The following is a 14,456-nucleotide window of genomic DNA, read 5'->3' as shown; positions in this document are numbered from 1 at the left end:
TTTATTTGTTTAGGATCCATTATTAGGGTGATAGTTGAATATTACATTTATAATTCATATTATATTTATGATTATTATGATCTATTAAGATTTATTTTTACATGCTAAAAATTATTGTAGGACCGTTTGAGTTGTAAGTAAGGGTGGCCACGGTCTGGTTTCGAACCGAAACCGGTTCGATCAAAACCAGACCAAAACCAGACAAAATTGGAATTAGCTTCGATTCGGACCGAAACCGTCCTTCTACGTTTTGGTTCAGGTTCATATTTTTTAGAAATCGTAAACCGGCGATTTAAATACAAAAAAAAATTAATAAATACCTCACTTCACTCATAATTCATTTATATATATATATATCATTAATTCTCTACACAATTATTCTCTACACTCTCTTTAATTCTTAATACTCTTTTAATTTCTCTCATATTTTCTAAATAGTTATTTTCTACACTCCTTTTAATTCTCAGTACTTTTACAATTCCCCTACTTTATTATTTTATATGCTCACTGAAATTTTTAATACTATCTCAATTACTCTGATATTATTTTATATATTCAATAAAATTTTCAATACCCTCTATTTTATTTTATTTTTCTTTTATATTTTTTTAATTATCAATTATCATATAATTTTTTAAAAAATGACAAGTAATACTCAATTCAACTCAACTCAACTAAGATTTTATCCTAAAAATTTATTGGGATCGGCTATATGGATTCTCTTTCTCCACTCTAAACGATTTTGGATTAAATTTTCGGAAATGTGTAATGCTTTTAGGTCATATTGTATTATTCTTCTCAAAGTTAGTTTAGGTCTACCTATTATTCTCTTTTTATCATCTAACCCAATGTGCTCTATTTGTCTAACTGGAGCTTTCATATGTCAACGCTTCACATGACTAAACCACATCAATCTCCCTTCTCTCAACTTATAATTGAAAATTTTGATTCCTCTAAATTCTAAAGGGATACATAGGCAAAATTAAGTTCATGCACATTTTTCTAATTTAACAAAAAAAATTAATTTCATCTATAGTTTTTTAATAAGTTCAAGTACTTGCTTATTAAATTTTTCTTAAAAATAAGTTATTTTTATTCTTTTTTTTTCTTATTTTATTTTGATTTAAAGATTTCTAAGAAAAATAAAAATATTTTTACAAATATAACTTAAATTATAAATCAATAAAATTTTCCTCTAATTTTTCATTTAAATCGCTCTTAAATCGCCCCTAAACCGCTTTCAAACCGTCCTCCAAACCGTTTTGAACTGTCATTTTTCGAACCATCTTTTAAACCGTTTTTAACCGGGGTTTGAACCAGAACCGACGGTTTAAGAACCGTCTTCCAAACCATCCCATAACAGTTTGATTTAGGTTCATAATTTCATTGAACCTGAATCGGTGGTTCAAGAACTGTAACCAGCGGTTCTTAAACCGTGGCCACCCCTAGTTGTAAGTCTTAATTAATGACATTTTCCAAAAGGGGAAAAAAAAACAAAAAATAGAACCTTTTTCTCTCTCTTGTTTGGCCTCCAAACAAAATATTTTATTTATTTATTTATTTATTTATTAGAGTTAAAATGGCATCTGCATGCGATGTTTGATCTTTTGATTGATTAATGTTTACCCTTCCTCCTGAATTTTCGTCAGTCTTCAACCCAAAATGATAAAAACAGACATTAAATAAATAAACGCGTATTAAAAACATGATAAATATAATTGAATGGACCACATTGAATAGCTTGTATTGAAAATGTAATTATTCAATGTTTGGTCCAAATATAATTACATTTGACTTGTAAGAATTTGCAAATAATGTATACCCAAATAGTTGGAGCCCTAACCCCAAACACGATTCAATCAAAAATAAAACCTCTGCTTTTTTTTTTTTTTTTTTTTTTTTTATAGACTATTGGGAGTCCAATTCTAATTATTAATTTATAAGTAATGGTCATAATGGTATTTCAAAATTCAACTATAAGCACTGGATAAAATTTGAATTTTGAAATTTTTAGCGGTCAATTTTTTTTTTCAATTACTAGCCAATTAATTTTATTAAATTATTCTTTATTTCATATAAAAAATTACTTATAATATAATTTGAGATTAAAATCAAATTAAAATTAATTTGACCAAATTTGAGAATAAAGTAGAGCAACAATATTGTCACGACCCAACCTATGGGCCGGACCGGCACTAGGACCTGGGCCAGCCTAAAGCCCCCGAGGCCCGTAGTAAGCCTAACTGTTCATTAACCCAACTCTAAGGCCCATTTGGGCCCAATTTCAAGAAAACAAACGGACAGAGTCCGGCCATAAAATGGACTTACCAACGGGGAGTTTTCGACTCACCCGACCTGTAAACACAATATATAGTCAATTGGGGAGCTCAGCTCACCCTCCACATACTCATCAACATAATAATAAATGGGAGCTCAGCTCCCTCATCCAATCCATCAAACATGCATAGCATATTAAGTTTACAGGTCCCAAAATAATAATTTAGTTTACAGACCCAAATCAAATAACATTTCTAACACATGCGGAAATTCTAAGATTTAACAAGTTTATACAAACAGTAATAATTGACCTGCGAGGGAGAAAGCAGGTTAACCTCAAAAAATATCCTCCTGTGGCCTGTAAAAATTTTTGAACAGGAGTGAGCGTTCGACTCAGAGAGTAAAATATCAATTTTAACCATAATCTCTATAACTATCTAGAACTAATGCACCCTGTAGAGTGAAATGCAACATCAATAACATTTTCACATCATAACATCAAAAAGGTAATTTGGAGCACTCACACACCCTGTAGTATCAATCATAACATATGGGAGCTGATCCTATCTGACTCTCTTAAATCCAACACAGTGCCGAATTACTCAAGCTCGAACTTCCACTTAATAACCAAATCGAGGGTCCCAATTACTCAAGCCGTGACTACCCCTCGAAGGATCGGGTCCCGAATTACTCAAGCGTGATCGCCTGGCCCTATCCATAGTCCACACCACATCACACGCACGCCAACGCACGCACACTGCTCCAAATTACCACAACAACATCCATGGCACATCAACAGTTATGTATGCAACATAAATCGTGCCTAGAGTTTAACTACATAAATATATGCATATAAGTGATGCATGGGCATGCTGAACATATAATAATATCGAAATTACAATTAAAATTAATATTTTACTCACAGACTTGACGATGGTCACTGTGGCGGCTGGGCGGAGGAAGAAGGCTGTCCCGGCTCACCTGACAATCATATTACATTTATGTAATACAATCTGACTCAATACAAACAAAGAAAAAGACCAATACGTCCTAAGTCGTGCCGAAAATCCGGCAAAGTCTCCCCTATATCTATGACCTACCCAACCTGCAAAAGGGTTCAAAACAGACTTCTATACTCACAATCCATATATCCACAGTTCAATCATATCACACAGCCCCTCCTGGGCCCATCAAATCAGTCATCCATCACAATACGCAAAATTTCAATTTAGTCCTTATTATTGATCATTTTTGCAAAAACTGCCCAAACAAGCTCTAAAAAATATAAAACTTTGCCTCATGTCCTTAGCAATATTACTAAGCTATTGCAAAAAGAATCGTAATTTTCTAAGCTACCACGAATATTTTATGGATTTTTAATCCTATTTAAGCACTAGAAAATTACGAAAAAGCAAGGTTCGGGTTTACCTTTGCCGATTCTGATTTCGGGAACGCGCTCGGGACGTCTGACAATGGGGGGCTAGCCAAAACCTCGGTCCAATTCGGAGACTTTTTCTGAACGGTCCATTCGCCCGAAATTTGCGAACTTGGCCAATCGCCGAATTTCCGCGAATCGAGGATACCTACACGAAGCCCATAACACGGGGGTTAGTACATAAATTTTTCAGAATTTTCTAAGCTCATTAAATGCTCGGAAAAACACTGCGAAGTTCCGTGGGACCCACCGAAAAACGGTGTCGGAAAAATTCGAAATTTATGTCGTTGCGAAGCTCTCGACGAATGGAGCGTGCTGGTGGCCTCGGTTTTCTCGGGGGATTCACGATTTTCGAGAAATCTAGCCCAAAAGTCGAAATGGGCTAAAATCTTCCCGAGCAAAAATCGGACAATCCGCTCGATGGATTTCGGCGTTCTTGGTGTCTATGGAAAGCTCTCGCCGAGTAGATGATTTTGGACACAAGACCCGGTCCAATTGGTGGCCGGATCGGCCGGATTTGGCCGGGGAAGCTGGAGCGGCGCGCGCGCGCAGGGGCGTTTCGCGCGCGTTCGGCGGCGCCGGCCATTGGCCGGGTCGGGCGGCCGCTACCGTCTCATACGGGTTGGCGCGGCCGGCGGCTGGGGATGGAGAGGAGAGAGAAACGAGAGAGAAAAGGGAGAGGGACGACGCGCGCGGGGAAGAAAAAAGGCCGGTCCGATTCGGCAGGTCCGATCCGGTCCGGTTCGATTCGGCCGGTTCGATTCAGGATACAAAATTTTGAATTTTTACTCTGCCTCGGGACCGAAAACGAGGTCCAAAAATTCCGAAAAAATTTCAGAAAACTCAGAAAAATACGTAGACTCCAAATATATTTTTAGTTTTGCCACGTGGTCTTTAAATTAATTTTTTAAAAATCATCAAAGTTTATATTTTCGGAAAATCGAACCCGATTTTTAAAATCCGAAAAATCTAAAAAAAATTCCTAAAATTTAAATAAAATTAAAATACCAAAATACTCATAAAAATTAAAATTTCGGGGTGTTACAAATATTTCCTCAATTTGGCTTATACAGAATTTAATATAAAAAACTTTAAAAACTTAGTAAGATGTATTATTTATTATTAACTATTTGAAAAAATATATATATATTATTGTTTAATTAAATAAATATTTATTATAATATAAAATTTACATGAATATAGTGTTCTATTAATAAAATAAAATTTTATGTACTAAATTGTTTCCGATTAAAAATATTGTAACGGAATTAACAGCCAATTTAACAGTAAATATTAACTTATCAGCAGAGTAAAACTTCAGAGACTAAGTTATTTTTCATTATATATATATATATATAAAGACTCATTTGTAGTATTTGATATATCTAAGGGACTAATTTGTATAAAGACTCATTTGTAGTATTTGATATATCTAAGGGACTAATTTGTAATTTTATAAAAAAAACTTTGCCTTTTTTTAATATTCCACATACATCTCTAACTCAATGGATTATTATTAATCCCGTTTGCACTGGATTAGCCCACTAAGTGGTAAAACGCTCCTAATGAGTATCTTCTCCGTTCTCGAGAATTAAACACTCAATTTCCCTTAAGAGATAAAAGTATCGAACCACTCATACTAACACTACTCATACTAAACACCGATTGATACATTGTCTTTGTTTTTTTTTTTTTTTTAATTATATGATTAGTGGTAAAGATAGGCATCATCATTTGGACACTATCATTAAGAAGCCCAAAACCCACACACTTATATGAGATCAATCATGAAAATATTTATATTGGATTACCTAATTTCATTATATAACTTTTTTGTATAGGTTCAAAGATAATGTTGATGATGTTACGATGACGATAAAGAAATTAAAGAATTGAGGTGCTTCATTATGTCCACATCTATCCAAAATTAAAGTATTAGACCATCGTTTTCCCTTTAGCTGTGACCAAATTGTATTCAAAGTTATAATTTCCCTGCCCCTTTAATTCCTTCAATGACCACTGAGTTGCCACATTTGAAAGCGGACCAAATGAATAATTTGATTTATATTTTATTGGTTCAATTTACAAAATAGTAATTTTTATTCAATCAAAACTGTCTAATAGATAAAAGTAAGAATGTCATTTTCTTAATCATATTAAAAGTATTATTAAAAATCATTAATATGTCCAACTATATATATAGTTAAGAAATGAGACTTATAATATTAATATGTATAAACTAATTATAATATACTTATATATTTATTAGTATCGAATAATTTCTATTTAAATTCAATTCATATTTCGTTAAGAATGACAACGAGGAAAACACAAAAAAAAAATTATCATATTCGAATCCGATTAATATTCTCAAAACTTGAATATGTCTCAAATCCGATTAAAATTTATTCTTAATTATATAAACTCATCCCAAACTCAATTATTATTACAAAAAAAAATCCGAATCCATTTAATTTTATATATTTTAATTAATAATTTACATAAAAATTATTTTCATTAATAATTTAAATATTAAAAATTTAATAATTCTATAAAATATTTAAATTATATTTTATATAAAATAAATATATAATTATTATTATTATAAAAAAATATATATTTTATATTTTATTAAGTATTTATATAAATGAGATCGAATAACGAATACCTCCGACATATAAAACCTGAATCAAAATTGAATCCATTCTAAATCCGTCTTATTAGACTTCAATAAGATTAAATATCCAAAAAAATCTGAGTCGTTGCTATTCTTATAATTCATCAACAGGGACATTATATTTGAAATCCATCCATTTTTATATCTATAGCTTTATTTTTTTAATAAAAAAATTAGAGATAGGGGAGATATGCATATAGAAATAATTCGTGTAATTAACCTTTAAATTTTTTTTACAACAATTAACTTTTAACTTTTATTGTTTATGGATGGAATTGATTTATTTTTATATGGATATAATAAGCACAATATTTTATCATAAAGATATGTTAAATAACATGTATGTCTCACTTGTAAAAAATAAAATAAAAATAAAAAGGAAGATCAAAGGGATGTCATAAAAATGACAAAATATTCGATTTATCTTCTATATTTATTGGGTAAGTTCATTTTAGTTAATTTTTAATTTTTTATTTAAATTAATTAAAATTTTAATTTAAGTTTAAATTAACTTAAAAATTAAAATTTATAAATTAAATATCTTATTTTAATAATTTAAATAAATATTTAAAAACTTAAAGTTCTTCATTTTAAAATTAAATATCTTAATTTTTTTATTTAAGTTTAAAATTAAAAAATGTAATTCCATAATTTATTCATTTTTAAGTTAAATTAAAATTAAATTAAAAATAAAAAAATAAATTAAACTTTTTTAATAAATTCAGGTGGTAACCTCAATAAAATTAAAAAACTTTAATTAAGCGTACAATCATGAGGCGCCTTTATTGATAAAGTTGCATGGAAATTTCCTGATGAGTGACAACGCACTTTTGAAAATGGGACCTCATCATCTTACTATGGGCCATTTGTTGCAATAAATAATGATTGCAACCCATATCAAAAAGGTTGTGATATATTTAATATATTTTTTAATTATGTTATTATAAATTTAAGAGTACTGATAAATAGCTCAATTTGAGCTAACTCAAATGATACTAATGTATATAGTTTTACTATTATACCCTTAAAAAAAAGAGAGGAAATAGCTTAAAAATAACTTTAAAGCTTGGAGTTGGTGAGGTTGCTTATTTAATGGCTCATGCAAAGGAAAGTGTGCATGCAATAAACTATTATTGCTTGCAGCCATGCACACCATTCAAGAACTGATGATTCGAAAAGTGTGTCTATTGCATTAATGCATACACATATGAGCTACTACATGCAGTAGTGATGAGCTAGCATAATGAATTAGATTGCAGAGAAGAATTAGATATAAATGTAAAAATAAATATTACTGGACATAATATATAATTTTGACAAATAAAATTTATATTTTTGAAAAAAAAATATATATACACATTAGAACTTGTATAATATATATATTTCATGCAATAAAATGTTAAATGAGAGTAAGTAGCCCAACTGGCATAGAAGTACGCATTTCAGCCTGGTTCAGGGTTCGAGCTCTCCTTATGTCAAATATTATTTTTTTCCATTTATAAGTGCACCTAACACAATACATTCTTTATATATGTATATATATATATTCGTTGATTTAAAAAGTGGATGAGGGCTAATAGTTCGATTGGCACATGCTCCCAAGCATAAGATAGAGATTTTAGGGTTCGATCCCTCCATTTGTCCCTTTTTTTTCTTTTGTGATTCTTTATAATTATTTACATTCCAAAATATAATATTAAATTATGATGATTGTAAGTATTTTTAAATCATAATTAACATTTTTCCTTAAAATTATACAATTCAACTCAACTCAACTAAGCCTTTATCCCAAAAATTTGGAGTCGGCTATATGGATTCGCTTTTTCCACTCTGAACGATTTTGGGTTAAATCCTCATAAATGTGTAATACTTCTAAGTCATGTTGTACTACTCCCCTCCAAGTCAATTTAGGTCTACCTCTTTTTTTCTTTCTATCCTCTAACCTAATGTGCTCTACTTGTCTAACTGGAGCCTTCCGTATGTCTACGCTTCACATTACCAAACCACCTTAATCTCCCTTCTCTCAACTTATCTTCAATTGGCACTTTTCTTTAAAATTATAATATAACAAATATTTAAATTTAAAATTATAAGATATATATATATAAATCATTTACTTATATACACCTAGTTTTATAGTATTAACAACACTTCACTACTATTAGAATAGTCACATATACAACTATCAATAGTTAAATCAGCACCACCGCTATAATCACCACGTGTACAATATTACCATCATTATCATCATTAAATAATTGCTTTTAATTTAAATATAGAGGGAGATAGTCAAAGATATTTAGAGAATGATAAAAATAAAATGAGTTATAGATAGATATATTAAGATTATGATATATATAAAAATAAAGAGAGGAAGAGAGATAAAGATGTGGAGAGAAATATATAGAAATGCATAAATCAATAAATCAACTCATATTGATTTATGCATTTCTATATATTTCTCTCCACATCTTTATCTCTCTCTTCCTCTATTTATCTTTATATATATGATATATAGAAATGTATAAATCAATATATGTGTTGATTTTGAAATCAACACATATATTGATTTATGCATTTCTATATATCTCTCTCCACATCTTTATCTCTTTCTCCCTCTATTTATCTTTATATATATATGATAATCTTAATATCTCTATCTATAATTCATTTTATTTTTATCATTCTCTAAATATCTTTGACTATCTTCCTCTATATTTAAATTAAAAATAATGATTTAATGATAATAATTGTGGTAATATTGTATACGTGGTGATTATAGCGGTGGTGCTGATTTAACTATTGATCGTTGTATAGGTGATTATTCTAATAGTAGTGAAGTGATGTTAATACTATAAAAGTAGATGTATATAAATAAATGATTTATATATATCTTATAATTTTAAATCTAAACATTTGTTATATTATAATTTTAAGGAAAAGTGTTAATTAGGGTTTAAAAATACTTCTAATTATTACAGTTTAATATTATATTTTTTAATGAAAAGAATTATAAAGAATCATAGATAAAAAAAAGGGCAAAGGAAAGATTCGAACCCTTAACCCTCTACCTTATGCTTGGGAGCATGAGCAATCGGGCTATTAACCCTCATCCGCTTTTCAAATCAACGAAAATGTATATATACATATATAAAGAACGTATTGTGTTATGTGTGCTTATAAATGGAAAAAAAATAATATCTAATATAGAGAGGGCTCAAACCTTGAACCACGCTGAGATGCATGTTTCTATGCCAATCAAGCTACTTGCCTTCATCCAATATTTTATTGCATGAAATATATATATTATACAAGCTCTAATATGTGTGTTTGTATATATATATATATATATATATATATAATATTTTTTTCGAAAATATAAATTTTATTTGTGAAAAGTGTATATCATGTCAAGTAATATTTATTTTTACATTCATAACTATCTATATTCATATAATTTGTAAGTAAATGATTTAAATAACGATAATAGTGGTGATTGTAAATCGTGGTGATTTGAGTGTTTATGGAGTATATATGATTTAAAATATATATATAGTGAAATTTATGTCATATTTTAATATTTTATATACTGAAAAAATATAAATATAACTAGTTTGACCTCACCCTACCTACACAACCACCGCCATCATTATCACTCTAACACCACTATCAAATTTCAAACCAATTTTAATATGATACTTACTTTAATATCAATATTTATTGTTATAATATTTAATTTCATTTTTGAAATGCTATTTACTTCATTTCAATTAATATATATCATATTTCAAGTTAAAAAAAATAAATATAACTTATAGTATAACTTATCATTAAAAAGCAATATATCTTATCTTATAACAAATATATTATATGTAATAACTTATAGTATACAATATCTCTAAATTTATATATTTCTCATAGCATTAATTTTTAGAGTTTCAAAAACTGCTAGCATCTTAATTTGATATTGGAAAATGTTGTTTGGTGAGTAGATATTAAATGAAAAGATTTTATAGTCAAGTGGCTTATAAATGAGCTAAATGGCTCACAAGTCACCATAAAATGGCTCATATATTAAAATGGTAAAATGATAATGAATTTCAATTTAATTACTAATATGTCATTTTGAGCTAGCTCAATTTGAGTTGTGTAGCATTTTTGTAAATTTAATTTTACATAAAAATGAATTTTATAATTATTAAAATAAATATTAAAATATAAATTTATATATTTTATATAAAATTTAACATAAAAATACTTCTAATTACAAAGCTTAAATCATGCGAAGAACTCAACAGCAACGAAACAAGTGCCCCCCACCACAAGAGCCGATCTGCCCAGAGCTACGACATTCTTCCTATGGAGGAATCAAGAACAAGAAAGATGTGATCCCTGACTAAAAGTATAGGAGTTTACGTGTTTTTTTTTTTTTTTTTTTCAAAGATGCAATCAAGGAGAGCCTCTGGTTTCCGTGAAATCCAAGAGTAATGGTTGTCCAAAAAGGCAATAGCAGTCAAACTGTCAAAGTGAAGAAACTCCGTAAAGTCGTCTGTCTTAAGTTTACCAGGAACATTGGCAGCACGTGGCAACCCCTGCTTTGGATTTTCTAAATATTATACCTTCATTAGAACAATTTCTATGATCCTTCTCTTTGTAGTACACTGTAGGCTGTGACTAATAATATATATATATATATATATATATATATATATATATATATATATATATATATATATATATAATAAGGCATAAATAATTATAACTAATGGATTTTAGCAAAACAGCATTAATATTATTTTTAAAATTGTCAAATTTTAATTTTAAGTCACAATTAAAATTAAATGGGTACAAAATTAAATTATAAATTTATTGTAAGTTTAAAAATAACTAAAATTTTTAATTATTTAAATTAAATTTTAATTTCATATGTCAATTATAATGCATGCCCAATTTCTATCAAATTGACAAAATTTACTTATATGGCTCTTAACTTTTTTTAATAACATTTAAAATGGCTTTCTAAAAAAAAAGTGTACTTTTAATCTTTTAGGTTTCATTTATTTCATGAAAATTTTTTTATATTTTTTAATATTTAGACGCTAAAAAAAATATTAATAAAAAATATTTTTTTCGATCAATAAAAAAATTAAGTCTATTTTAAGAAAAGATAAAATTATTTTTTATTTTTAAATTTTAATAATCTTATTAAAATATGAAAATACATATATATATATAATATAAATATACATAATTAATTTAATATTACAATCAAATAATAAAAAATATTTTAAAAAAATTTCTTATAAAATATTTTCTATATATAAATTATTTTTCATGAAACAAATTCAACCCTAATTTCAACTTCAAATGGATTGTAAAAGTTAACTTGTTTTTAATTTTCATCATATTATTATTTATCCATTTTCTAAATTACTCTAGTATTCTTTTGATAATTACGCCAATTAGTAATAAATTTTATTTTAGGAATTTAATTTTAAAGTATTAAGAGAAAGGAGAAGTGGAGGCTAAAATTAAAAAAAATTAAAAAACAAAAGGGGAATAAAATAGTTTTCATCAAGTAATTCTCAATAAATGTCATTTTCCTATAAATAATAAAAAAAATACATTCCAAGTAAATAACGTCTCAACGAGCTTATTCTTAAAAAAAAAAAAATTAACTCAACAAGCAATTATTTTTTTTTTAAGGGACACAAGCAATTAATTTATTAATAAGCAGACGTACACCAAAATTCAAGTTAATTTGTTATTTTTTAAGAGAAAGTGAAGGAAAAATATTAAAATACAAAAAAAAAGTTTAGCTTATTTTAGAAATCATTTTTAAATTAGAATTTGAATTTATAATTTCATAAATATATTAATAATTTGAGTATATTTAATTAAAATTTATTAATAAAAAATAAAAAGAAATTGAGGGCGTTACAAGTGGACAGAATATTAGAAAAAAAAAAGGGAAAAATGGAATATTAATTCGGTTGCGGTCCTCTCATTTCTCGGAATTCTTTATCTTCATTTCCTTCCATCTTCAAGCATCTCGCCCTCAAATCCTTCATTTTTATGGATTGGTATTATTACAGTGAGCTGCTCGTTGAGAAAATATATTTTAAATAAATTAGTTAAAAAATATTAAAAATATAATTAAAAATTAAATTTAATAAATTTTAGTTATAAAAAAAAATAATTAAAAAAAAAAATTTTAGCTCTTTAATTCTAAGTATCAAATAGACACTAAATTATTAAGGAATTAACAACTTTGAGAATATTTTTGTTAAATTAAAATATTTATTTGAGATTAATAAAAAAAATTTAAATTTGATTTCGATATTAAACAAATGTCGATGTATTTGACCCAGCTGCCTTGTTGTGACCTTTTCTCTCTTAACCAAAACAGCCCTTCTTTATCATCCTCTTCTTTACCTTTCTATCTGTGAATATAAAAGAAACCCTCAGGTCGTATATATGCAACTAAAGAACACAAGATATTCGTCCGCAGAACTCAGCAAGAAAGATCCAGAGAGAAGCCATGGCTGGTTTGCAAAGATCTGATGTGTCTTTTAGGAGGCAAGGATCTTCAGGTATTGTGTGGGATGATAAGTTTTTGTCAGGGGAGCTAAACCGGGTAGCGAACCTGAAGCAAGAACGAGAACACGAACAAGAACGAGAGCTACAAGAAAAGCTAGATATCAATCAAGAAAAGGATGTTAAGCCATCATCAGGATCAATCACCACCATTGAAAGAAGCCGATCCAACGGTGGACAACGATCCTACCGCACCGGCAAGGTCTCTCCGGCTATCGAACCTCCTTCGCCAAGAGTCTCTGCTTGTGGGTTTTGCGGTGCTTTTGGAAAACCAGCAAAGAATCATCGGAAGAGGGCTGGTAACCCCAGATCACGATAATTTTCCACGTTTTACTGTAGCCGGGGATGGAATATTCCGGTGAGTTAGGGGAAGAGGGAATATGATTGTTTGCACTATTGGTACTATTTACATATGCTGTTAGGTTTGTAGGGTTAAGACCTTGGAAGTTCATCTCACTGAACTGAGATGCAGGGGCCTTTTTTTTTTTGAACAGAACCGAGTTAAATTCCTTTCTTGTCCTGCTAATTTAGCTATGTTCATTTTACTGAGTTCTTGTTCTTAGATTTTACAGATGGTTTTGTGTTTTGGTTGGATCCAGTTATGTGTATATGGTTTGGTTATCGATCAGGAAATTTGCTTTTCTTCTGTATAAAAATCACATCTTTATTTTTTTTTTCTCTGTTCTTGATAGTATGATATTGGGATTTTATTGCAGGGGAAGATTTGTTAGTTAGAATCTCCTGATAGAAATATAACAGATTTGGATTTCACTTTCTTGATTAGTATCAGGATCTCTCTTTTTTTCTCCAAATTCTGAAAAGAACAGAATCTAGGTGAATCTGCTTCAATTCTGGTTCCTTTGCCAGGGAGATTCTGGCCTTCTTCTTGGGATCACCAAGGAGGTGGACCCTGTTAATCAAAGTTGTTGCAGTCAGTTAACAAATAGTTAAGCCTTTCTTTTGACAATCTAGGAGTTTGTACATATCATAAAACCTACTTCTACACAGATTACTCTTTGATTTGTACCAAATGTTAACCATAACCCCACTAGATGGATGGGCTGGTTGGTTGGTCAGGCAGGCTAATTAAAGGGATAGGTTAGGTCAATGTTTTGTGAAAATCAACATTCTCTACAACTTTCCTTCAATCCTCCTTCAATATTTAATGTTGTTTCCAAATCATTTTAATTCAGTGATATTTAATTTTTTTTAGCCTTAAAAATTGAATCTTAACTGAAATTAATTATATATATGAAAAAATAATATCGTAAAGAATTTTAACTTATTTATACTAAAGTCTCTCAAAAACTAAAGTCCAGGAAGCTCATTTTTCAAATTGATTGCCCTGCAGCAAATGCGCAAGGCATCTCTTTTTGATTTGGGATTCTGCGTGTCTCTCGCATTGACATTAAGACCCCCAATCATTGGCCCACACCTGCTGCTCTCCACGCGCTCCCACAACATACATAG

At 29.0% G+C, this 14,456-nt stretch overlaps 1 protein-coding gene across 1 annotated transcript; it reads left to right on the top strand.

The window, feature by feature from the left end:
• Window positions 1–12,746: 12,746 nt before the first annotated feature.
• On the top strand, window positions 12,747–13,662 carry LOC131180876 (uncharacterized protein At1g15400-like). The gene has a single exon (XM_058148855.1). The coding sequence runs from the start codon at window positions 12,931–12,933 to the stop codon at window positions 13,303–13,305; it is 375 nt and encodes a 124-aa protein (XP_058004838.1). The 5' UTR covers window positions 12,747–12,930; the 3' UTR covers window positions 13,306–13,662.
• The last annotated feature ends 794 nt before the right edge of the window (window positions 13,663–14,456 follow it).

Source organism: Hevea brasiliensis, chromosome 6, assembly GCF_030052815.1.
Source record: "Hevea brasiliensis isolate MT/VB/25A 57/8 chromosome 6, ASM3005281v1, whole genome shotgun sequence".
In the NCBI taxonomy this organism is placed as follows: domain Eukaryota; kingdom Viridiplantae; phylum Streptophyta; class Magnoliopsida; order Malpighiales; family Euphorbiaceae; genus Hevea; species Hevea brasiliensis.
Note: the sequence above shows the minus strand (reverse complement) of the source record. Positions and strands in the feature narration are given on the sequence as shown.